This window comes from Hoplias malabaricus, chromosome Y (genome assembly GCF_029633855.1).
Source record: "Hoplias malabaricus isolate fHopMal1 chromosome Y, fHopMal1.hap1, whole genome shotgun sequence".
NCBI lineage: Eukaryota > Metazoa > Chordata > Actinopteri > Characiformes > Erythrinidae > Hoplias > Hoplias malabaricus.
The window spans coordinates 42,096,357-42,124,052 of NC_089820.1; the positions used below are offsets into that span (position 1 = coordinate 42,096,357).

Below are 27,696 nucleotides of genomic sequence, written 5' to 3' on the forward strand. Positions count from 1 at the left end.
CTCTCTGAACCCTCGAGCTTTTAAGATTAGCAAATGGTAGTTTTAGCAATTTAGCATTAGTGCAGAGAGCAGACATCGAAATTCGTGCTTAGTTAAGCCGTATCTACGCTTCGTCTCCCCACATTCACCACCTACTCTGTACTCTCCGTTATTCCACCCACCCCCCACCTCCTGTCATACAGCCAGTGCCTGTGTTACTCCTCCAGCCAGTTGTCACGTCAAGTTAGCGATATGTAACCACTTAAAACTTGTTTATTTCTTTTTTATTACTGTTACCACTGTATTTCTTTTTTTAATTTTTAGTAATGCTACATGTATTTTTTTTTACTAATTTGAGAGTTTTGTAAACATATATCAGTGCAAAACGGGTGACATTCGGGGTGGGCAGGAACGCATTAATTGCTTTTCCATTATTTTAAATGGGGAAAATTTACTCGAGAAACGAACTTTTCCACTTACGAACCGGGTCACGGAACGGATCAAGTTCGTAGGTAGAGGTTCCACTGTATATCACAACCTGGCAAGCATCCAGGACAACTGTGCTCCCACATGGAACGAGAGCGCCCTTCAGTGGCTGCCCTGAGCTACAACGCCACACAACATTGCTGTTAGATTGCAAAATCTAGGATCCAGTTGTTTGGTAACATGATTTTGGAAGAAACCCTTCCTTCTTGCATTATTCTGTATTTGCGCTAAACTGTATTGTGTATATGCTGTGTACAACGCTCTGCAGAATTACACACCGATAGACTATATATCAAGCTACTCAAATTTGTTTTATCCACAAATCTTCAATAAGTGGAATGAATAATTAGTGACTTGGTGCCGTTCCTGCCAAATCCAGAAGATAGAGCCTCAGGACTAAACTGTGACTGAAATACTGTGGACCAATCACCAGCGGCTCAGCAAAAACCTCAGAGTCCAATCGGAGCGCAGGCTCCTCCCTTGAGGAGGGAACTATGTAACCCCTGAAAAGCCAGTGCGCGGATGGAGAAAGTCAGTTATAGGCAGAGTCAGTCGGAATAAAAGGCAAAGTCAGAGGTCGAGTCAGAGAGAACAGCGAGTGAGAGAGCAACTGCAACGGCATAACCTCAACAAAGGAGAATTGACTCGAAGATCTACAGCAACAGCAATCTAACAGCAGTCTTCCCAGAAATGCTTGACTCCACCAAGAAAATCTCAGAAAAGAACTGACTCCATTTTAAGCACTGATCCTTCTGCAGAAAGATACTATTTTTAATTATTATTTATTTTGTTTACTCGTTCTGTATTGCTTCACAAAAGCTCATACGCTGGAACTGATCCACAGCTTGTAAACTTGGTTTGGCCAAACAAGTGAATACGTCTGAGATTAATTTATAGAACAGAATTGTAATCCCTGGATGTCGGCATTCACGCATGAACAAGCGCTTCATCGAGCGGTCGAATCCACTGTCCAGAGCGTTGAAGGACCAGCCAGCCCAGATCGAGTACTACCAGCTACTTTTAACGACTACACACCTTTTTTGTCAGTTATAATTAATTTCTTAATTCAGTTAATGCACTATACATATTAATTTCCTTTCATCGCACACTGTTGAAGGTCATAAAAGGGGTTGGTTCACCAATTAGTCCCATGTTGTGAAATCTATTGTTATCCAAATAGATAACTTTTCTATATTATACAAGTGTTCAGTGTTTGTGTGCTGAATTTGATTATAAAAGTCAAGTGTAATCCCCGGTCCAAGAACTCACTTTTTAACCTAGGGAAATTGCATATTGAATGAAGTTACATTATATGCTTTACCTGACCAGCAGATTAATTAATTAGTAATTAATTAATGACTAATTAAATTGCTCACTCCGCTACTACATGTATGCTTCCAATGCTACAATAACAATCTATTAATAGTAGGTACAAAAATGCAGTTGATATCATTATTAAGGAACACTGGTGTCATGCTGTGGTTTGCATAAAATTAAAGTGAATATTGTTCTTTTACAAAGAATTACATTTTATCAAGACTAGAGGCTATTACTATGGTGAGTTTTGGCCCACACAGAAACACAACAGAAGATAGAGTACCAAAACACTTGATTTGCTTGACTCTTACTTTCAGGTCACAGACATCTGACTAATTGTTTGGTATTTTTCCCCTCATCTACAGTCCCTCAAAATATAGTAACTACAATGGCCCAAATGACCACAAATGTTCCAACAACTACAACAGTCCCAACGACTACCATGGCATCCACAACTACAACAGTCCCAACGAATACCACGTCATCAACAACTACAACGGTCCCTACGACTACAACGGCATCAACAACTACAACGGTCCCTACGACTACAACGGCATCAACAACTACAACAGCCCCTATGACTACAACGGCATCAACAACTACAACAGTCCCAACGACTGCAACGGCATCAACAACTACAACAGCCCCTATGACTACAACGGCATCAACAACTACAACAGTCCCAACGACTACAATGGCATCAACAACTACAACAGTCCCTACGACTACAACGGCATCAACAACTACAACGGTCCCAACGACTACAACAACAACTACAACAGTCCCAACGACTACAACGGCATCAACAACAGCAACAGTCCCAATGACTACAACGGCATCAACAACTACAACAGTCCCAACGACTACAACAACTACAACAGTCCTAACAACTACAACAACTACAACACTCCTAACAACTACAACGACAATTACAACAAGCAGTTCTATTTTTATTAATAACACTACCACACCAGCTCTACTGTGTATGCATGGTGGGCAAACACAAAATGGGTACTGCATTTGTACTGCTGAATACTCTGGAAAATCTTGTGAAACACGTAAGTCATTTTGTCTCATTTTTGTTGTTTTTCTGTTTTTTGATAGTTTGGCACTGACCTCAGTTATTCCACAGCTTCCGGTGGCATAGTAACAGGATTAGTCCACCTTTAATTTTGCAGTATTCAGAGAAGCAGTACCATAAAATCTGTTACTCTTGTTATACACAGGTCCCCCTTTCATTTATTTACATTTCCACTCAAAACAGCTATTAGGTATACGTTTTATGAGTCATTTTTCTTAAGTTATTTCTGAGGAAGAATCCACCTGCTTAGGGAAGGGGAAAGTTCAATAATGCAGAGAGTGTAATCAGTAACAATAATGCAAGACCTGCTGTTGCACAAAACCTGTCCCCATTGTAGAGGAACCAGTTATAATTAATAATTTGATCCTCTGATATATTCCTGGCCCTGAAATTGAATCTGACCAGAAAGTAAGAATTCCATACAAAAACAAAAAGGCTGATTAAAACTCCTGACCCACGATACCAATTGCCTAGTCACAATGTCTTTGCACAAGAAGCCCTGACTCACATGTACATTTAAATCAGACAGACCCTTTCCCACCAGCTTGCGAAAGTAAAACATTTTGCCTTGACTCAAAGTCGCACCTGTGAGCCATATTTGAGCGTGACTATCAATTTTATTGAAGATTGGTAGATTAATAACTGCAGTCTGCAGTCAAGCTTTTTCCGAGAAGTCCACACTGGAAGCACATAGCCGAAACCATTACACTGTTCTTAAAAGCACTTTATTACAGAATGACCAAAATAAAAAAAAAATCCAGGAATCAACAGAAAAAATTTCATTTGTAGTTCTAATTATATTTAGGTTGTTTTTACTCATGTTTTTCTCTCCCACAACGTTATTCCTCTCTTCTACAGCGTCAATTATAAAAGGATGATTATGCAAATTAGGTGATGATATTACCTAATATTTATTTAGCAACTTCAAGTAATTTTATGCCAGCCAATAGCTACTTTCCTATAGTTTATTCAAGAAATACACTCAACACAAACCTCTGAGCTGTGAAATGAACCATGTTACCATGGAAATTACATTTCTCCATGGAAATGACATTGGGGAGGTGTTAGCAGAGAACTTCCCAGACGCACAAATCATTGGTCCTTTCAGGAGCCATTGGCCTGGTCATAGTGCAGTAGCGGTCCGCCACTATTTCTCTTCTTCTCAGGTCAGAGACCAAATAGTAACTCTGAAGGAGCCTGAGGCCTTCTCTATTGCTGGATCTGCGTCCTATGGTGATTCACGAGCACATTAATACCCACATTTAACACATGTAAAAAAGTGAAAGTCGCTAAAAGTCGTAAAAAAGTGAAAGTCGGAGATGTGTATTCTTAATGAGACAGCTATATATTTATATATCTTGTATAGCTATACAACTATATATGATCTTATGTAAAACAACAGGTTTCTTTTTATTGCTATCATTAGTTAATGATCAAATGACCAATAAATTAACCTTTTAATAACACTTAAGATTATCGTAAGTAGTGTTAATTGTTGTTTAATTGAGACGTTAGTTAAATATTTAGTCATCCTTAATTAATTCAATAAAATCAATTAATATTTAGTTGAAACGTTATTTAACCATCTAGTAATGTTTATTACTCTTGTAAATACTGTTAATTAATGACACCCTTATTTTAAAGTGTTACCATATATGCATGATATGACAGCTGAGGAGATTAAATCAGTTTATTTGTAGATACGGATAAAGGAAAATTTGATTCTGTAGTTTTAAGAGTCTTTGGACTTAGCTGTTTCACAAGGAATAAAGTGTTGATTATTCACAAAGTCTCTGGCTGGGGTCAAAAATGGGGCCAACCTTATGTGAGTCCTATCTGACTGGTAACCTCATCAGCCAAATTTCTGAAGATATCCAAAAAGTCAAATTTCTGATGAGACAAATTAAGCCATATTCATCTAGAGCAGGGGTGGGCAATCTTATCCGCAAAGGGCCGGTGTGGCTGCTGGATTTAAGTCCATTCAGGCTCAAGCACACCTGATTTCACTCCTTTAATTAGTTGGCTTGAGTAAAACAAATGATCATGTGACCTCCTAGTTGGTTGGAACAAAAACCAGCAGCCACACCAGCCCTTTGCGGATAAGATTGCCCACCCCTGATCTAGAGCTACACCATCAAATAAACATTTAAGGTTTTCATATTTGAGAAAGAGGAGAAAATCAATCTAAATATTCACTTCAGATCTGAACAAATCCACAGCTGTTTTTTTTTTCATTCTTCCACTTTTTTTTTTTCATTAATGAGAAAAGTAAACAGGCAAAAATGGAAGAACAAATAACTTGTATTGTGAGCATAAAGAAGTAGAAAAATTAGGAGTTTAAACAGGTTTTTGAAACTCTTGTAACTTATTTTCCTATTACCTTCATTTTATTCAAGTGGACTATCATATAACCTCAAATAAAATGAATTTTTTTTTCTTACAGCAAACTTCTGTGACCCAGACACGCGTGATTCCTTTAGTTTTCCCAAGACTATCATAGGTCAATTTACCTATTCAAACACGACGTGTGGACCAAAATCAATAAATGGTAAAGTCCTCCAGCTCATTATGGGTTTATATTGAGACTTGTAGGTCCAAAGCTAATTAAAATAAATAAATAAGTTCTGAAAACTATACATTTTGTAATATAAAAATAGTTTTTCTGATTTCCATTTTTAGATTTTGTTCCCTCCACAGGAATTTCTGAAAATTAGCTGTTTAAACATCTTTTCATTTTCAGTTTTTACATCTTGTGGAAATGAATAGACAAGGAACAAAGAACTGTACCATCAACAGGTCATATAGACTTTCTCTTATCTGAAGTTGGTATTTAGCAGGAAATAACCTCTTGCAATAATATGGTGCAAACGTGTGGTGCATCAATGGCAGGATATATGCATGTTTGAGAAAAAAAATCTAAAATAAACTACAGCCAAAAAGCAATTAGTCTAATTAGACTAATCTCTCCCTCTGATGTAAACTTTCATAAAGGCAACAGTGTTTACCCTCTTATTTATATTGATATATTGTACCAAGTCCAAGGTAAATGCAAACAAATTCATAAATTCTTCAAACATAAATACATATAACTACATCTATATCTTTGTCTATCTCTGATATGTATGTGTAAATGTGTGCACCAAAGTAGGGCAGAGAAATTAACCAATAACCCTAGATCAAAATGACAAAGAAAAATATAAACTAAGAAATTGTAATATAAAGCTATAGGTGTATCCTTTATATCTCTCTTTCTCTCTGAGAATTCTTGTGTCCACCTCTGCTTTACCTCATTTACATACGAAAGGGTAGCTAATAGTCCACTAATGGGCTGCAAGAAGGGGGTCTTGTCCTCAGGTTTTTCTGTCCTCAGAAAATTTCAGCCTTTCTAGTGTTAAAGATCCATTGCTTCTGAACTAATACAACAAAGTGAAACATCACTTCCACATAATAGTCCATATTGCCTTTCAGTCACACATCAGAGTCGAGTAATAATTTTACTGATATTTATTGTGCTGAGAACAAAAATGATGCAACAACAGTCACCAAAATCATCATCCCACAGGGGGCTGGATTCATAAACACACTTCAAATTAAAATTAAAAACTAAAAATTATAGATTGATCCAATTAAGAATTTATAGGGAATAGAGTAGGGGGGCATTTGGAACACATCTCACATTGATGTTTGACAGTACAACAAACATCAAGTTTGGACTGCCGTACTTTGTAGTACAGACTTGGCAAGTTTGACATGCTACTGCAAACTCCAGAGGATGAGAGGACGCTGTATGATTATTCTGCAACTGGAATGCAGGTATACTAATTCCAGAATTAGTTATAATTAATTATTAGAAATTATGGTCGATCTGCTGAAGGTTTCTTGGCCCAAAATTGAATATGACCAGAAAATAAGGAATTATATACAAAAATAGGGTACACACAAATAAATAACCAAGGATTGGTTTTATCAACACAGCTGGTTTATTAAATGTAATATCAAATACTGGATCTTGATTTTATGTTATATACGTTACGTTATATAATGAAATGGACAACAGCGATACATGAGAGAGGAGGGAGATTAATACATGAAGGAATTTCTCTATGATAACTAGTCTAAATTCTAATAGGGAGCTATAGTTTATCTCAATTATGCTGAACACCATCCTCTGAGTTATGAAATATGACCTTTTGGTTCTCCCAGCCAATGGTGCTGGGATGGTATGAGCAGAGACATCCACTATTCCTGTTCTTTCCAGGGCTTTGGTCAGAAACACAGCTGTAGTAGGACGACCACGCTAAAGGAGCCTGTGGCGTTATCCATTACTGGATCTGCTTCCTTTGGTGATCACTGGCATGTCTGTCCTGGGCTGCAGACTGGGGCCTTACTCGCTTGTTCCATAACTTTCAGTGCTCAGAAGTTTGGGGTGTTTTTCATGCCCAGGGCATGGCGTTGACTGTTGCTGGACTAAACTAAAGCTCTAACATAGTTGACTTTTCTGGCTAGAAGTAGTAATTCTCCTCTTTCATGCCATTTCTGCCTTTCCCTCTCTTACCAACTCTTTGCCATTCTTTTTCTACTCTACAACCATGTTTCTCTTACCAACCCATTTTATTTGACACTTCAACCACTCCATTTTTTCTAAAATGCTTGAGCACCAGTGCTTTAAACCATGGTCTCTTTAAAGGCCTGATTGGTCCTGAAAGACTGAGGGAGAAGAACCCATCCCTGGTTCTCAAATCTAATTGGAGGACCTCAGAAGTCTCTTCAGACTAGAACCTTCCTGAAGCGATGACATCACAGATAATTTAAGACATTTTCCAAGACAAAGAGAAGAGTAAATGGCCAATATTTTTACATCTCTGGATCATTCCAATTATAAAATCTTTCTACAAATAAGTTTCTCATGAGCATGTGTATTTCTAATTTTCTTAGAACAAGTTGAATACATTTGAGAAAGATTAATCAGGATGCAATATTAAAGATTACGAGTATGTAAACACAAACTATCATCATTCAGACTAACATCATTCACCGCGGCATATCCATACTCTTTTATATCTGTTACGTGCACAGTGTGCAACTGCTCTCAGATAGGAAGAGGATGGGGTGCCAATTGCGGACTCTGTGTGTTCTCTGGTGAATGCCAAGGGCACTTTTTTCTGCAATTAATAAACTGCAGCAGCCTGCTGATGATTTTTTTTGTCATTTTTTAATGAAAAGTTTATCTACATATATTCTGAGTTTGAGCTCTCTACCTGCTCCTTGGATCTTGTAGAGTCTTGTCCTCCATTATATAGTTACTTGTCTACTTTTTACCCGGCTGATGATTGCTCAATTGCCAAGCTTATTAAGGGGTCTAAATCAACAACCTGTATTCTAGACCCTTTGCCCACCTCCCAGACTTGTCAGTCTTTGCTTTGTTTACATATAAATCAGATTATCAATGCTTCTTTTAGCTTAGGCCTTGTTCCTCCCACTTTAAAAGTGGCTGCCATTACTCCTCTACTCAAGAAGCCTGGACTTGCCCCTGATAATTTTAACAATTACCATGCCATATCCAACCTCCCCTTCCTTAGTAAGTTACTTGAATGTGCATTATCTGCTCAACTCAAAGAAAACCTGTCCACCAATAACCTCTTTTAGCAATTTAATTCAGGTTTCAGAACAAACCACAGCACCATAAATGGCCTACTGCTGGCAGCTGATTCTGGCCTAGTGAATATTCTGGTTCTCCTAGATCTTACTGCAGTGTTCAAAACAGTCTGTCATGATATATTGTTGCTCAGGCTGGAGACCTGGACTTGGATTACTGATGCGGCTATTTCCTGTTTTCGGTCATATCTTGCTGATCGGCAACAATTTCTTTGTCTCCCTGGGCAGCCACAGATCTGATACCTTGACCTTGCCTTTTGGTGTTCCACAGAATTTAGTTCTCTGCACCCTTCTCTTTATCATCTATATTTTTCTGCTTAGCAATATTATCCAACAGTATGGTCTTCAGTTCCATTGCTAGGCAGATAATACTCAAATTTACATCTGCACCAGGCCCTCTGATCCACTGCCTCCAGATGCATCGGTCAGTTGCTTGGTTGATATCAAAATTTCCTTATATTAAACAGTAATAAAAAAATTAAGGCCACCTTTATTGCATCCCCTTCCACCTTTAAGAAAATTCATCATCCTACACTGTCTATCCCAGGTTTCATTATATCTTCTGTGGCCAAGGTCCGCAATCTTGGTGTTATTTTGGACTCGCTCTATGGAGGCTCATAACAACATCATCATTAATATGGCCTTTTCCCACTTCAAAAGCATCTCCAGATTGTGCCCTTCTCTTCCAGACTCAGTAGCTAAAACCCTTATACATGCTTTTCATCACTTCCAGAGTGCAATTCTGTTCAGGTTGGCTCCCTACCAGTAGTCTAAAGAATCTCCAGTATGTTCTGCGGCAATACTTTTGACTCAAACCACATCCTGGGAACACAGGTTCTAAGTTGAAAGACCTGCATTGGCTTCCAGTCCAGTACTGCATTCAGTACAAAATACTTCTCCTGGTTTATGAATTTTTACACGGCCTGGCTTCTGCTTACCTTTATTCACTGTTGTCCAGTGACAACATGCTCACTCCACTCTGCTGATGGTCATTTGCTGTCTATACCTCCTGCCAGGTTACGTATGTACAGTGAAAGAGCTTTCAGTGTTGTAGGTCCAAAGTTATTGAACTCCATCCCATTGTATCTTCGTACATGCACATCACTATTCTGCATTCACATCACTATAACTAATCATATTCTGTTTCATTCATTTTGTTTTTTTCCGAGTAATTTTAGTGTTTGTTTTTATTATTACTCATTCTGCTTCTCTTTGGGTTGACTTAATTATTTCTACAATTCCAATTCCAGTGAAGTTGTGACATTGTGTAAAACATAAATAAAAACAGAAAACAATGATTTGCAAATGCTTTTCAACCTATATTCAATTGAATGCACTACAAAGATATATAAGCAATATAAGCAATATTTAATGGTCAAACGGATCCATACTCATTTTGAATTTGAGGCCAGCAACACATTCCAAAAGAGTTGAAATAGGGGCAAAAAAGACTGGAAAAGTTGTGAAACACTCAAAAAAAACCCTGTTTGGAACATTCTACAGGTGAACAGGTTCATTGGAAACAGGTGAGTGTCATGATTGGGTATGAAGGAGCATCCCCAAAGGGCTCAGTTGTTCACTAGCAAGGATGGGGCGAGCTTCCCCACTTTGTGAACAACTTTGTGAGCAAATCGTCCAACGGTTTAAGAACAATGTTTCTCAATGTACAATTGCAAGGAATTTAGCGATTTCATCATCTACAGTTAATAATATCATCAACCAAAAATTCAGAGAATCTGGAGAAATCTCTGCAAGTAAGCACCACCGAAAAACCAACACTGAATGCCCGTGACCTTCGATACTTCGGGTGGTACTGCATTAAAAACTGACATCATTCTGTAACAGATATTACCACATGGGCTCAGAAACACTTCAGAAACCATTGTCAGTGAACACAGTTCATCGCTTCATCTACAAGTGCAAGTTAAAATGCAAAGCGAAAGGCATATATCAACAACACCCAGAAATGCCACCGGCTTCTCTGGGCCTGAGCTCATCTGAGATGGATTGACGCAAAGTGGAAAAGTGTCCTGTGGTCTGATGAGTCCACATTTCAAATTGTTTCTGGAACTCATGGCCATCGTGTCCTCTGGGCCAAAGAGGAAAAGGACTGTCTGGATTGTTATCAGCGCAAAGTTCAAAAGCCAGCATCTCTTATGGTATGCGGGTGTGTTATTGGGGGGCTTATTGAGTGTTGTTAAAAGGAAAGGTGATGTAACACAATGGTAAACATTCCCTTTATAGGCACTTGTGTGTGTGTGTGTGTGTATATATATATATATATATATATATATATATATATATATATATATATATATATATATATATTTATTAAATAAATAAAAATGCAGAGCTCTGTGCACAGCCCCCAATGGAAGATGGCATGCTCTCAGACCACCCTCAGGGAATATGTTTGATCAGAAACACACACACACCAGTTGCCTGCTATAGGTCATTTTGTAGGGCTCTGGCTGTGCTCCTCCTGTTCCGTCTCACGCCAAGGAGCAGATACCAGTCCTGCTGTCTCCTCTATCTTTAGACTGTGCCGGGAGCACAGCCAGCTTTATTTTGACGACAGGTGTGGATGTGCCATCCTGGGGGAGCTGGACTACCTGTGCAACTTCGATGGGCAGAATGTATCACCTCATGTTCCTATGCCCAGTCCTGTTCCATCTCAGTCTTCAGTCCAGTATCCTGTCTCCGCTCCTGCCTTGTCCTGAGTAGAAGTAAAGTAAAAGGATTGTTAATTGGCTAAGTAAAAGGCTAGGAACAAATATGTTTGTATACACCTTTCGATAAGTATTTGTTTTTGTTTTCACTGTCATTAATTTTTTAATATTTGTTAACTTTATTGCGTTCTTATTATTGCGTATTATTTGTGTTCACCTGTACAGCCACACCAAAAAAAAAAAAAAAAAAAAAAAATAATCATGTTCAACCCTGAAGTTAAGATGCCAAATCACAAACACACTATTTTCAGCCCTACAACCACACTGACCAATGACAAATATGAATTATGTGCAGCCCTACTCTGCTGATGGTAGAGTTCTCCCACTTTCTCTTTTCATTTCCACAAGATGCAAATTTGGATTGTAAAGGACCATTTTCTATTGAAGAACAATTAAACCAAAAATGTTGTAAATGCCGTTGTATTTGCACCCCCTTTTTCTGGTCACACAATGAAATAGACACACTTTAAAAATCAAGCGAGGTTCTGTTCTATTTACAAAACTCTGGGTATCAAAGCATGCACGGTATCCTGTCTGTGTATGAAACAAGCCTACTGTTACCATTGTCACCAGTCTCTAACCCACAGCAAAGACTGGTGTAATTCGTGCCATTAAAGAAGGAAGGCCTTTGGGCTTTAAACAGATTGGACTCTTCGTCTTAATGTTTATAACTTTTTTCATGTTACTACAGACAAATTTGGCACATTAACATGCAAAATATTTGCATGTTAACACGCTGAAAAGTTAGCACAAATATATTTAGTGTGAACATATTACATTTGTGCATTTGATTTTTATTGGTGTTATTGGTGCTCCTCCTTAAAGGGGACATATACAATTTGATGCAGTAAGCTGTCTCCCGAATTTGGAGACATTTCCCCTTGAGTGATCCAAAAAGAGCAAAAATAAGTCAATATTACCCACCTATGGAGTAGGAATAGAGCAATATCCCCATCTTGGTTCATGCTCATGCTTTTCAAAAGTTGAAGTTCTCTCTGTTGTCTAAAAACTTCCAGATGCCTTTGCTGTGCCATGAGCAGAGAGAAAGAAAGCCTAGCATCCTGGACAGAGACAGTTTGCTGTTTTTAGCCATTTAAATACACCGGGATTTTATAAACACAATAGACAGGTTTCAGGCTCAGGAGAGCTAGCTGAGCTAGCAATTCTGAGGAAACATCCTCAGAATTGTATAAAACGTGTATTTTTAAAAATTAAAATTGTGAATGTCACATTTAAAGGGATGCTACCTTCATCATTTCCCTGTCTGAAGATGTAGGCGCAGTGTAGCCGTATATAAGCGCTCAGCTCTGTACATTATGAATAATTCAAATGAACCAAGAGGGCAATGTTCACATAAGTTTTCGCTTTAAGTTTGGTTTTTGGGTTATTTTAACAATTTGAATGTGTGTGTTAACACGAAATTATATTATACATTAACTTGGAGAATGGGCGGCACGGTGGCGCAGCAGGTAGTGTTGCAGTCACACAGCTCCAGGGACCTGGAGGTTGTGGGTTCGATTCCCGCTCCGGGTGACTGTCTGTGAGGAGTTTGGTGTGTTCTCCCTGTGTCCGCGTGGGTTTCCTCCCACAGTCTAAAAACACATGTTGGTAGGTGGATTGGCGACTCCAAAGTGTCCTTAAGTATGAATGTATGAGTGTGTGTGTTGCCCTGTGAAGGACTGGCGCCCCCTCCAGGGTGTATTCCCGCCTTGCACCCAATGATTCCAGGTAGGCTCTGGACTCTCCACGACCCTGAATTGGATAAGTGGTTACAGATAATGAATTAACTTGGAGAATCCAACATGTTGTGAGCCCAAAGGTCTTCCATATGTCCGGGTGAAACTTGAGCCCGGGCAAAATGGTCTTTGCTGTGTTTTTTTTGATGCATGATAGCAGTAAGAGTAGGCTTGCTGTGTGCATGGACAAGTCACACCTATTCGTGCAGGCTTTGTGTTTATTTTGTTGAATATAACTTTAAATACAAATTAGAAATTTCCATTGATGAAACTTACACAGCTCATACATTGTTTTTCATATTTTAGCATATATTGCAAATCCCATCTGCTCTTTTTTTGCATTGTGTTAAAATTCTGTATTGAATTGACCAACAGAAATGGCCAAAAATCATGTTCCACCAAATTCCACTCACAGTCCTCTTGTAAAGTCACCATTTTATAAAGATTTACTGAGACAGCAAAAATCTATTGTTAAAAACATAGGTGACATAATTATTTTAGCAGATTCAGTTGTCTGTAGGAAATGAAACATGTTTAATTTCATTTCAATTCATTAAAATGGATTCTTAAAAAATGTTCAAAGAGCAATGTTCAAATGTTTATTTTTCTTTGTGTTACAGCTGGTGTGCCAGTTGCCACTGCCCTTTGCATGAATAACACTAAGTTTGGTCTTATTCAGAGTCTGGACTGTAACTTGACTTTTGATATAATACTTTTAAATGTAAGTTATTTAGTTTTGCTGCACATAAAGCTACATAACACCTACATAAGCCTTTCATAACAAATAACATAAACTTATATAAATACCCATAAAGTTTTATTCCAACAGATGTCAGTTATTTTAGAAACTATCTAGGATGTACCAGACAAAAGCAGCAAAATTTGCATATAAAAAAAACAGTGGAACAGTCATTGTATTAATGCATTTGTTTTACAACCCCAATTCCAATGAAGTTGGGACGTTGTGGAAAACATAAATAAAAACAGAATATGATGATTTCCGTGTGGGTTTCCAGTTTCCTCCCACGATCCAAAAACACACATTGGTATGTGGATTGGCTACTAAAAAAGTGTCCATAGGTGCGTGAGAGAGTGAATGTGTGAGTGTTTGTGATTCCAGGTGGGCTCAGGACCCACGGTGACCCTGAACTGGATAAGTGGTTACAGACCACTTCATTCTCCAGTCAATTGTACTGCATCACACACACAAGCCGTCAGTCACACCCTTACAGGTGTGCAGTTTCATACACACCCAGTATACCTATAATTTTTGGCCTGTGGGAGGAAACCAGAACACGTAGAGGAAAGCAGACACAGGGAAGAGACAACAAATTGGATTAAACCCACAACCTTTCTTGATTTTCCCCTGAGGATCAATAAAGTATCTATCTATCTATCCATCCATCCGTCCATCCATCCATACACCCACCCACCCCCCTCCCTCAACAAAATGGAGCTGTGTGGGTGTAACACTATATATGTGCTGCCCTGTTTAACAATTATAATTTCATACCAATTTTTAATTGCTTGAAATGTACATTTCTTAAATTTAACTACTAAGGAGAACATGTCTTGAACTTCTTTATAAAATATTTGAATTTATTATACAACCTGATGAATATTTTCAGCCCTAATTAAATCTTTTTTTCTTGCTTTCAAGCTTTCTAGCCCTCAGAACCAGCAGAACTTAGCATTCAGTACACAGATCCTGACATCGGTACCTGATAAGCTATCCCCACAAAACATTAGCAGAGCTGCACAGATCGCCAGTACTCTACTCTCCTCTTCAGAGGTCACTCAGGTAAAGTCAATGTCAAAGTAAACTTTGTCATTCAGATTATCGAAACAGGAGTGCGTATCTGAATGAGACTGCGCTCCTCCAAGCTCTGATGTGCAAGTATAAACATAAGGCAAAAACACAGACAGACAAACTAGTCATACATTAGTACAGGCAAGACATAAGTGTAAACCTAAAGGGAAAAAATATATAAACAAATAGGCATTTTTTACAAAAACACACATATTGCACTTTATGTAGAAAATATTGCACAGTGTTCGAGTGATGATATTATTGGTTGGTAAAGTCATTTGAGGACTTTGCACAAGTGGGAAAATAGTATATTACCAGAAGTTTCCACAGAAAATATTTGCATACTAAATTGTTTGTTTGTTGACATTTAACTTTTTGTTTGTTTGTTTGAAAACCAGGAAAAGTACTAACAAACACACAGATATAAACTCCAGAAAAATGTTATGCATGCCAAACTGTTAAACTTAGAAAATCAACAGAAAAATGGACTTCCATTAGTTGATGTAACAGAACTATCCATTAGTGTTGTTCTCCAAGTGTGTAAAAGCACTCTGGTTGCACTTTAAAAGGAAGATTGTCTGGCTTCACAGTCTCAGAGGAAGTCTATGCTAGACCCCCCAGCCTAGTAGCATAGTGTGATTAGGGGAGTCATAGCTAATGTGAAGAATTAACTGGCCTTATCACTGATGCATTTTAATATCTACCAAGGTGTTAATATTTTGTCCATAGTGTCCATAGTGCTCACCTGAGCATGTATCTTATTACTGAAAAGAATTAAAGGTTGTGAAGCTGGTTGGTGCAATGTAGTGTTTATCACTACTTATTTAAAAGCAACAAACCAGGGGAGTCATAACTAATATGACCCTCAAACCTGCAATCGCCTATTATAGTTACATGATAAGAATTGTAAGTCACTCTGGATAAATGTAAAACTGTATTTTTAAAAAAGGTATTTATTTAATTATTTATATATTGATTGATTCATTGCTATATAGAACTTTCCTGAATTAAATATAACTGTCATTTCTCTGCTCAGAATATCACGCTGGCCGCAGTGACCACAATCAGTCAACTTCTCAATATTGGTGTGAACAAGTTCACAGAGGACACTGTTAATTCTACCAACTGGTACGGAGCTAATTAAAATCAAATAGTGAATTTAAAAAATGCTTAGCTGTGGTTGAAACTTGTTCCTCATGCTCCAGCTTATCTGAATTTTCTAATGCTGTGGCCTATACCACATCCCACTTTTATTTGACATTGAGCACATTGACATCAGGCTGATGTTTGTTTTAGAGAACCATATTTTGCAAATATTTTTTGCATATAGTGTAATAGATACAGAATTATTCTTTTTTTTTTTTATCTTTTTTTCCCATCTTGTCTCCTCAGGCTAACTGACACTCTGCAGAATTACTCTGTGAGTTCAAACAGTAATGGATCCCAGCTAATCCAGCCAAATGTTGCAGTTCTGTCGATGAATGTCACAAAATCTTTAACACACGTGCAGTTGAATGCTTTTAAAAGTGAGTGGGAGTGGGAGCTGTGATCTGTGAGTTGGTTGGTTTGCCTAAGTAACAAGTGCATAATATAACCTTTGTTATGATTGTCACTGGTTATTTGTGTGCCAGGTCACCAGAAGGCAGCTTAGCCTTGTGGTTGTTCTCCCTGTGAGCATCGCAGACTGAGCCTTATACCTGTAAAGACACACTTTACATGAACCTATAAATGGGTCTTACACATGTCACTTGCCCTCTGAAAACTTCTCACCTGACCATAACTTGTCTGAAAGATAAATGACTCTGGAATTTATTTGGCACTCATAGAAACACAATTTACATATATAAAAGTGTTGCTTAGCCTTGTGGATGACTCCATACCAACATAGTTACGAGGACCAAGTACTACTAAGGGTAGGCAAAGGTTGACAGTCACTGCTGAGCAAATGACCTGGGATACCCAATCGGAAAGTCTGTGCTTAGAGAGCAACCTACATAAAAAAAGATAAGCGCCAAAGCAGACAAAAATCTGGTTGCTGTGGTGGATAGATTCCATTGGACATGCACTTGTCTTAGGGTCAGAAGACTGCACAAAGTGAACTGACTGATTAATTGATTCCTTTATTAGTCTCACACAATCAGCTCTGGCATTTTGGACCAGATTGGCCCACGACATTTGATAAAGCACACCTTTTATGTCTTTTTGGTCTCCTGAATGTGTACACCAACTGTGCAATACTTCCAAAAATGTAATTAAATGTATAAAAATGTATACTCCACCACTCCATCAGAGTAATGAATTTAACATAAGCTACAGATAAAATTGTATAATTTAAAAAAGAGGGATTTCTGTACATTGTCCCTAACCACCTACATAAATACTGCCTCTTACATTTTTCCAGGACCAAAAATTAGCTTAGCCTTGGCCTAGCATACTACTCACCTCACAAATAATTACAGTATAATAATATTTATAATAATAATAATAATAATATAATTCTGCCTGCTGACTTACAGTTATTGTTGCTGAATGGTGGTTTTAAAAAGTGTTCACATTTAAGAATATATAGTTCAGGATGGAAGACATAAGTACTAACAAAGGCTTATATTCTCTTACAGTCAGTGTACACAATGTCTTATAAATAGCTAGTGGTAAGGATGTTATTAGATGATTTCACCTGCGTTTACAATACAAACTTACTTGACCATAGAACATTAGCCAAAATAATTTTATTGACGTTTTATCATTTTATCAGATTTACCAAGGGGTTGGGTTGCTTTAACCTACTCATTACATAGCCTAAGTGTTCTGAAAGCAGTCCAGTTTACTGCAGGTTCTGCATATTACTGTTCACAGTGAATGCCACTGCCAGAACCGTCGTTACCACCACCATCACTGTCATTAGCCACGGGAGTTGATGAAGGCCCTGTTGTGGCATGTCTGTAATTTTGGCACATTTGGCAATGTTTGCTTGAAAAGCAAGTTTCTTTTTTTCTTGTTGTTTCTCTGCACCTCCTTTGCATTTTCTCTCCATCTCAGAAGATCCTAATAGATAACGTTATGTTCAACAGGGCGGAGGTGTTTCGAACTATGCCGACCCTGTGTCAGTAAAGAATATAACCAATGGGCCGCAAACCAGTGTGTTTCAAGTGCCGGTGGTTAGGAAACAAATTCTTGTGCTGACTTTTTTTATTTTGCAGAATGGGCCAGCCCAGTGTCAATCGGGCCGATAATCTACTGGGTTTATGGGCTGGTCAGATAAATAATAATAATAATAATTTTAAGAAAGTGTCTTGGCTGTTGGCCCAAATAGCATGTTGGCCTATCGGGAAAATGCCCAGTTTGCCAGATGGCCAGTCTGTCCCTGGTCCCATAGTGGGGAAATTCAAAATGATATATCAGCAAAGGGACAGCAAATATGCTAAGCTTAAACATTCATTCATTCATTCATTATCTGTAACCGCTTATCCAGTTCAGGGTTGCGGTGGGTCCAGAGCCTACCTGGAATCATTGGGCTCAAGGCAGGAATACACCCTGGAGGGGGCACCAGTCCTTCACAGGACCACACACACACTCACACCTACGGACACTTTTGAGTCGCCAATCCACCTACCAACATGTGTTTTTGGACTGTAGGAGGAAACTGGAGCACCCGGAGGAAACCCACACACCTCACAGACAGTCACCTGGAGTGGGAATCGAACCCACAACCTCCAGGTCCCTGGAGCTGTGTGACTGCGACACTACCTGCTGCGGCACCGTGCCGCTTAAGCTTAAACATGCTGAGCTCTAAGAACGGAGAAGCTGCTTGCAAGTAGCAATTAAATATAAACAATGTACAATTCAGCCTTGGTTGACCGTTATCTTGCTTCGGAGTGATAAGCAGGCTTGGCCTACATGTTGATCTGGATTAGGAAAACTGCCTGTCTGGGTGTGTGCTCTGCAGTCCTGGTAGCCCAGCTCTGTGTCTTCTGTGCTTGGTGAGACAAATTGCCTCACCAACGTTGATCATGTGGTCCAAGGGTATAAGGTTCAGCCCCAGAAATAGGGAGGTACAGTGGCAGTTCTGACAAAAAAAAGCAGTGAAAGCCACCTGTGCCAGCACAGTGGAGAAATGAGGCTAGGCATTTCTCAACATTGTAAAAGTTACAGATGAACTTGTTAAGGACCATTCCACTTGTCAAACATAAAAAATAGAAGCTGCATGAACTCTGAGTGTAGATGGTACTTTTTTCCGTCCTCCAGTAGATGCTGGAGGATCCTTAGGGGCATTGGAAATACACAGCTCTTCTGTGATTCTCCAAGAGCTAGACACCAATCAGAAAATAATTTCCATCTATTATCATACAGGGGCCTTGTAGTAGGGGTTACAGCTGTAGATATACTGGTTGACATACTCTGCCTTCACCCAAGAAAGCAAGTATTTTCTCTCCTATAATGTCCCTTAGAGTAGCACCACCAAAAGAAGAGGAGTCTGAGGAAAAGCAGGGAGTAGACAGTGTGGACAATCGTGGGCCAGCATCTCCAGGCCCAGTGCACCATCTTCATCAATGCCAGAGAAATGCTATGGACAATGTGTGTTTTGTATTTTCACAAAAATGTCCACCATCGCTTCTGCAAAGAGGCTTCATGTATGATAAACCAAAACAGGGTACAAATGCCTCTCCTCCAGATCTAGCTTTGCCTTGACAGGGAGTCTGCTACTGAATGGTAATCCCTTGGCAGGGAAACCTCCCTGAGCAAAGTCAGTCTGGAGCTGCCCAGTATATTAAGCAACACTTAAAAGAATAGGGCTGATGGGGAAATGAGTCCAACCCTGGTGTTAGTTATTGTATGCTGCTATAATGTTAGGAAAATTTCTCACAGTTTCAAAAGGTTTATTAATCTCAGTTCCAGCAGAAGTCTGAGGGTGGCTCCTAGCAGTGAGGCATTGGTGGTAATCACTTCCATACACATGAAGACAGGTCCTAATGGTGTTTCTGCTGTCAGAGCTCCATTACCAGATTCTGAAGGCTGATACACATGAAAGATTGACTGTCACCTGTGTACATTTGTGCCATACGTATTGAGACTGATATCAAAAACTGCAGCATCTGTAATTCCATGAGTAACTGCATTAAGCATCTCATGGAGGCATAAGAGCAAGCCAAAATGGATGTGAAGACCCAAGCATACGCGCGTCCTGGATGTCTACCACATGCTTTAGTTATAGTTTTCCAGTCAGGACATGGTATCCATGCAAAATCCTTGAAATGCAACAAGGCTTACTACCTCATGTAGTAAGCACCTTTTACCAGGATATATATTCAATTCTGCCTTCAAAATGTCGGCCTGAACAGGACTTTGCACAAGTGTTGACTGTAGATAGTGAGAGCATAAGGGCCAAAGGTCTGAACTGCCCAAACTGCCAGTCATCAATTTTCTGCACATGCTCAAAAGTCATGTGTGGAGCTGATTGTTGTTCTCACACAAAGCAGCAGGTGTTCCTGAGAGTGAAAGTATAGAATTAGAAACGACCAAAGTAGCAGCAAGCCAGCATTGACAGGTGGATAAAAACATGTCCATGCAGTGTGCACAAGGATCAGTCAAAGCCTCCCAAAGTTGATCCAAACCAAGACAGGAGGGCCATTGTGCTATTGTAGAAGTGTAAATTTCAAGTGGCAGACAGGGTTATCCACTTGAAAAGCACAGTCAATTTGGGAAAGACATAGTAAGAACTACACTAGTGTAGTTCACACTAGTGTAGTTCACACTAGTGATGTGAACTTGTTGGAGAACCAAATGTGAAAAAAGCCAGCCAATCAATCAGTCGATCAATTAGTCAATAAATAATTTAATACAAACTTACTTTGTTTCCACGGGTGCCCCTGTTTCCTCCTATGGCCCAAAAACATGTTGATAGGTGTGAGTGCATATAATCCTGTGAAAGACTGGCGGCCCCTCCAGGGTGTGTTTCTGCCTTGCGACCAGTAATTCCAGGTAGGCTCCGGACCCACGGCAACTCTGAACTGGATAAGCGGTTACAGATAATGAATGAATGAAAAAGCATACACTGTTTAGTGTGCAACATACCATCTTTATCTTCCATCATGACATCACATTATTAATAACAAATAGAATTAACCATATTTTATGTGGCACATTTCAGAACAATGTAAATTGTATAGTTAATGCACTTATGACATGAATATTACTCAAAACAACAGGATTAAATAAAAAAGTCTGACTGTTTTGTCTATATCACTTTCCTCTCCTGTAGGTTTGTCAAGCACTTTTTTGCCCAAGAATATAAATGTAAATAGCTCCGCCAGTGGCTTTCCTTCTGATCAGTTTCCCATTGATGTGCAGATGTCCGTCCAATTGAAACGTAGGCATATCTTACATAACAGCTATCATTATAACTTTCTTCCATTCACTTTGCAATGTACATTCTTTCTAGATTGAATTTTGCTGTTAATTTGAATAGTGTTACCAAAGTATTTGTATTTATTGACTGATGAAACTGAAGCTATGTTGACTCTATCAATATGAGGTTATTAGTTTGGTGCTCAGCAATCAAAATTGTCCTCTTTCTCACTCTGGGTCAGAAGGATGTCCCTCTCTCTCCTACTAACACTCAGTGTGATGATAGCTTCTGTTTGCTTTTGTCATCAAATTAATTTAGTGTTCTCCTCCAAGCCTTTTGAATCCAGTGACATTGTGTCAGTAGTAGTTCAAACAAAATGTAATTGGCTCAACTGAAACATAATGTGGGTAAAATGTTTATTTTTGTTTCAATCAAGTAATTAGACATTGTTGATTAAAAATAAAACATGTAATCCTTCTGTGGTGTTTTGCTACTCACCCAAATACAGGTAGTGGTCATAAAATTAGAATATCATGAAAATGTTCATTTATTTCAGTAATTCCATTGAAAAAGTGAAAATTGTATATAATACTCATTCATTACACACAGACTAATATATTTCAAGTGTTTATTTCTTTTAATTTGATGATTATAACTGACAACTAATGAAAACCCCAAATTCAGTATCTCAGAAAATTAGATTACTTAAGGCCAATACAAAAAAAGGATTTTTATAAATGCTGGCCAACTGAAAAGCATGAGCATGTACCACACTCAATACTTAGTTGGGGCTCCTTTTGCCTGAATTACTGCAGCAATGGCATGGCATGGATTTGATCAGTCTGTGGCACTGCTTAGGTGTTATGAGAGCCCAGGTTGCTCTGATAGTGTTCTTCAGCTCTTCTGCATTGTTGGGTCAGGCATATTGCATCTTCCTCTTCACAATACCCCATAGATTTTCTGTGGAGTTAAGGTCAGGCGAGTTTGTTCCAATTAAGAACAGGGAGACCATGGTCATTAAACCAGGTACTGGTAGCTTTGGCACTGTGTGCAGGTGAACATGAGATCTGCATCTCCATAAATTTGGTCAGCAGCAGGAAGCATGAAGTGCTCTAAAACTTCCTGGCAGACGGCTGCGTTGACCTTGGACCTCAGAAAACACAGTGGACTAACTCCATCAGATGACATGGCACCTCAAACCATCACTGAATGTGGAAACTTTACACTGGACCTCAAGCAACGTGGATTATGTGCCTCTCCTTTCTTCTTCCAGACTCTAGGACCTTGATTTCCAAAGGAAATGCAAAATTTACTTTCATCAGAAAACATAACTTTGGACCACTCAGCAGCAGTCCAGTCCTTTGTGGAAGCAAGACGCTTTTGACGCTGTCTCTTGTTCAAGAGTGGCTTGACACAAGGAATGCGACAGCTGAAACCCATGTATTGCATACGTCTGTGTGTGGTGGTTCTTGAAGCACTGACTCCAGCTGCAGTCCAGTCTTTGTGAATATCCTCCATATTTTTGAATGGGTTTTGTTTCACAATCCTCTCCAGGGTGTGGTTCTCCCTATTGCTTGTACACATTTTCTATCACATCTTTTCCTTCCCTTCGCCTCTCAATTAATGTGCTTGGACACAGAGTGAACAGCCAGCCTCTTTAGCAATGACCTTTTGTGTGTTTCCCTGCTTGTGTAACGTGTCAAGGTTGTCTTTTGGACAACTGTCAAGTCAGCAGTTTTCCCCCATGATTGTGGAGCCTACAGAACTAGACTGAGAGACCATTTAAAGGCCATTGCAGGTGTTTTGAATTAATTAGCTGATATGAGTGTGGCACCAGGTGACTTCAATATTGAACCTTGTCACAATATTCTAATTTTCTGAGATACTTAATATATGGTTTTCATTAGTTGTCAGTTATAATAAATTAAAATAAATAAACCCTTGAAATATATCACTCTGTGTGTAATGAATGAGTATAATATACAAGTTTTACTTTTTGAATGGAACTGCTGAAATAAATAAACTTTTTCTTTATATGGTAATTTTATGACCAACACCTGTATTCTTGTCTGATGGACCCAATACATTATAAACAAAGTTCTTAAAAAAATACATCCATAAAAATATTTGTAACATCCCAGTATGTTAAAGCAGCTATGCAGTGTTTTGTGATAAAATGTGATTCACATAAAAAAAACAAAATAATAAATACATATAATAATAATGAAGACTATACATACAGGTACATCTCTTAGAATTGAATATATAGTGGAACCTCTACCTACGAACCTGATCCTTTCCCTGACCCGGTTCGTAAGTGGAAAAGTTTGTTTCTCGAGTCAATTTTCCCCATTTAAAATAATGGAAAAGCAATTAATTCGTTCCAGCCCACCCCAAAAGTCACCCTTTTTGCACTGATATATGTTTACAAAACTCTCAAATTAAAAAAAAAAAAATACATGTAGCATTACTAAAAATAAAAAAAGAAATACAGTGGTAATAAAAAAGAAATAAACAAGTTTTAAGTGGTTACATATTGCTACCTTGAAGACGTGACGACTGGCTGGAGGAGTAACACAGGCACTGGCTGTATGACGAGAGGTGGGGGGTGGGTGGAATAACGGAGAGTCGGCGGGTGAATGTGGGGAGACGAAGCGTAGATACGGCTTAACTTAGCACGAATTTCGATGTCTGCTATTTACACTAATGCTAAATTGCTAAAACTACAATTTGCTAATCTTAAAAGCTCACTCAAGTCTGGGCGCGCTGGGAGACTTGCCTATTGGGGTCAGTTGCTATTTCCAGCCGCCCGGCTTGGCGGAGACTCGGGTTGGTTTCTAGAGTCATGGTTCGTTGGTGGAGACAAAAAATATTTTGGTTCGTATCTTGGAAAGTTCGTTAGTATAGGTGTTCGTTAGTATATATGTTCCACTATATATATATGTTCTAAGTTAATTTATTTTAGTAATTCTATTCAAAAAGGTAAACGCATACATTATATAGATTACTTACAAACAGGGTGATCTATTTCAAGTGTTTATTTCTTTGAATTTTGATGATTATGGCTTACAACCAAAGAAAACCCAAAAGTCGTTAATATTACATAAGACCAAATTAAAAAATGATTTTTAATACAGAAATGCTGGCCTCATTTTGCATGAATTACTGCATCAATGCAGCATGACATGGAGGCAAGCAGCCTGTGGCACTGCTGAAGTGTTTTGGAAGCCCAGGTTTCATTGATAGCATCCTTCAGTTCATCTATATTGTTGGGTCTGGTGTCTCTCATCTTCCTCTTGACAATACCCCATATATTCTCTGAGTTGTAGGGCAGGCATGTTTTCTGGCCAATCAAGCACAGTGATACTGTGGATATTAGACCAGGTAGGCATATTTTGGCACTGTGGACAGGTGCAAAGTCATGCTGGAAAATAAAATATGCATCTCCATAAAGCTTGTCAACAGAGGGAAGCATGAAGTGCTCTAAAATTTTCTAGTAGACAGCTGTGCTGATTTTGTACTTGATATAACAAAGTGGACCAACACCAGCAGATGACATGGCTCCCCAAACCATCACTGATTGTGGAAACTTCACACTAGACCTCACTCTTCCTCCAGACTCTGGGACCTTGATTTCCAAATGAAATGCAAAATTTATTCTCATCTGAAAACAAGACTTTGGACCACTGAGCAACAGTCCAGTCCTTTTTCTCCTTGGCCCAGGTAAGACGCATCTGCCATTGTCTCTGGGTCATTAGTGGCATGACACAAGGAATGCGACAGTTGTAGCCTATGTTCTGGATATGTCTGTGTGTAGTGGCTCTTGAAGCACTCCAGCAGCAGTCCACAGTTTTGAATGGCCTTTTCTTGACAGTCCTTTCAAGGCTGTGTTTATGCTTGTTCACCTTTTTCTACCTCACTTTTTCCTTCCACTCAACTTTCCAATATTATGCTTGGATACAGCAGGATGGTGTCAGTGACTGCCTTATGGACATCTGTCTTTCCTATGATTGTGTAGCCTACTGAACCAGACCAAGGCACTATAAAAGAAGGATAAGGAGACCTTTGCAGCTGTTTTGCATTAATTATTCTATTTTTCTGAGATAATGACTTTTGTGTTTTCATTGGCTATATGCCATAATCATCAATATTGAAATAAATAAATTCTTGAAGAAAAATAAATAAATAAATAAATAACTATATATATATATAATATATATATTGTCCAACCCCTGTGTGTGTGTGTGTATATATGTTGGACAATGAAACTGAAACACCTGTCATTTTAGTGTGGGAGGATTCATGGCTAAATTGTACCAGCATGGTGGCCAATCTTCATTAATTGCACATTGCACCAGTAAGAGCAGAGTGTGAAGGTTCAATTAGCAGAGGGTAAGAGCACAGTTTTGCTCAAAATATTGCAATGCACACAATATTATAGGTGACATACCAGAGTTCAAAAGAGGACAAATTGTTGGTGCATGTCTTGCTGGCGCATCTGTGACCAAGACAGCAAGTCTTTGTGATGTATCAAGAGCCACGATATCCAGGGTAATGTCAGCATACCACCAAGCAGGACGAAACACATCCAACAGGATTAACTGTGGACGCAAGAGGAAGCTGTCTGAAAGGGATGTTTGGGTGCTAACCCGGATTGTATCCAAAAAACATAAAAACACGGCAGAATTAAATGTGCACCTCAACTCTCCTGTTTCCACCAGAACTGTCTGTCGGGAGCTCCACAGGGTCAGTATACACAACCGGGCTGCTATAGCCAAACCTTTGGTCACTCATGCCAATGCCAAACGTTGGTTTCAATGGTGCAAGGTGCGCAAATCTTGGTCTGTGGACAATGAAACATGTATTGTGAAACATGTATTGTTCTCTGATGAGTCCACCTTTACTGTTTCCCCACATCCAGGGGAGTTACGGTGTGGAGAAGCCCAGACTGTTGCATGCCCAGAGTGAAGCATGGGGGTGGATCAGTGATGGTTTGGGCTGCCATATCATGGCATTCCCTTGGCCCAATACTTGTGCTAGATGGGTGCGTCACTGCCAAGGACTACCGAACCATTCTGGAGGACCATATGCATCCAATGGTTCAAACATTGTATCCTGAAGGCGGTGCCATGTATCAGGATGACAATGCACCAATACACACAGCTAGACTGGTGAAAGATTGGTTTGATGAACATGAAAGTGAAGTTGAACATCTCCCATGGCCTGCACAGTAACCAGATCTAAATATTATTGAGCAACTTTGGGGTATTTTGGAGGAGCGAGTCAGGGAACGTTTTCCTCCACCAGCATCACGTAGTGACCTGGCCACTATCCTGTAAGAAGAATGGCTTAAAATCCCTCTGACCACTGTGCAGGACTTGTATATGTCATTCCCAAGACGAATTGACGCTGTATTGGCCACAAGAGGAGGCCCTACACCATAATAATAAATTGTTGTAGTCTAAAACCAGGTGTTTCAGTTTCATTGTCCAACACCTGTATATATATATATATATATATATATATATATATATATATATATATATATATATATATATATATATATATATATATATATATATATATATAAATGATGTCGTGTGTTATCATGAAATAACAGCATGGCTGAGATGGACTACTCGCCTTCGGCTCGAGCTTGCGCTGTATCACAGCCGTGCTGATAACACACACCCTTATATATATATATATAATTTTTTTTCAATTCTTTTAATTTTGCTGCTGTTATTTTGGTATTATATTATCATTCATACAGCTACATGACACCTGCATAAGCCTTTAATGACAACTGACAACCAGGCTTGTGACCACTAGCATTTATGGAAATTTTTAAGCATTTATAGAGGCTTATATAGTTTTACAGGACTAGCTTTATGGGTCATGGCAGTAAAATATAATTGTTGTTTCTACTGCTAAGTCAACAATTTATTTTTATTCTGTCTCACAGCTCCAAATACAGCTGCTCCTGGTATTAATGTTGGCTTTGTGTTGTACAACAATGATCTGTTCTTCAAATCTCATGTGTTTCAAGACACTCTGGGCAGCACAAGGAAAGTGATTTCAGGAAAAATAAACCAAACGGATGCCCTTGAAAATATTACATTCAGCATGAGTAACCAGGTAAGTAATGGAACTTGTAAAGATATTAAGTCTAATAGTTGTGATGTCACCAGTATTTTAAAGGTTGAGTCATCAGTAACATATAACACCGGAGTTTATCATTAGTTTAAAAACAAAGGAGGAATTTATTAGTTGAGAAGTGTGAGATGCATTTGAATAATGTTCATTTTGGAATGTTTTGCTGGGTGTTTCAGAACTTTTCCTCCTTGAGTTTACAAGATTTTGCATGTGTGTTTTGGAACTACACTCTAAATGACTGGAGTACAAAGGGCTGCTCCAAAATCTTAGTCCCTGCTGATAACTCAGATGCCCCTCTGCTGACCTGCAGCTGTGGACACGCCACTAACTTTGCTGTGCTAGTGGTGAGTCTGATATGTTATCATGGGGAACAGAAGATATCATATAAGAGGGTTTAGACA

The 27,696-nt window shown here is 38.8% G+C and overlaps 1 protein-coding gene across 1 annotated transcript in view; it reads left to right on the forward strand.

The window, feature by feature from the left end:
* Nucleotides 1-2,546: 2,546 nt before the first annotated feature.
* Nucleotides 2,547-27,696, forward strand: part of LOC136679537 (adhesion G-protein coupled receptor G7-like) — a 38,676-nt gene continuing 13,526 nt past the window's right edge. Inside the window, exons 1-9 of the mRNA XM_066658130.1 lie at nucleotides 2,547-2,840; nucleotides 5,307-5,411; nucleotides 13,604-13,704; nucleotides 14,644-14,784; nucleotides 15,830-15,921; nucleotides 16,186-16,319; nucleotides 21,053-21,160; nucleotides 27,105-27,277; nucleotides 27,472-27,639. Of these exons, the coding sequence (XP_066514227.1) occupies nucleotides 2,606-2,840; nucleotides 5,307-5,411; nucleotides 13,604-13,704; nucleotides 14,644-14,784; nucleotides 15,830-15,921; nucleotides 16,186-16,319; nucleotides 21,053-21,160; nucleotides 27,105-27,277; nucleotides 27,472-27,639 (1,257 nt within the window). The 5' untranslated portion in view covers nucleotides 2,547-2,605. The remainder of the gene's footprint in view (nucleotides 2,841-5,306; nucleotides 5,412-13,603; nucleotides 13,705-14,643; nucleotides 14,785-15,829; nucleotides 15,922-16,185; nucleotides 16,320-21,052; nucleotides 21,161-27,104; nucleotides 27,278-27,471; nucleotides 27,640-27,696) is intronic.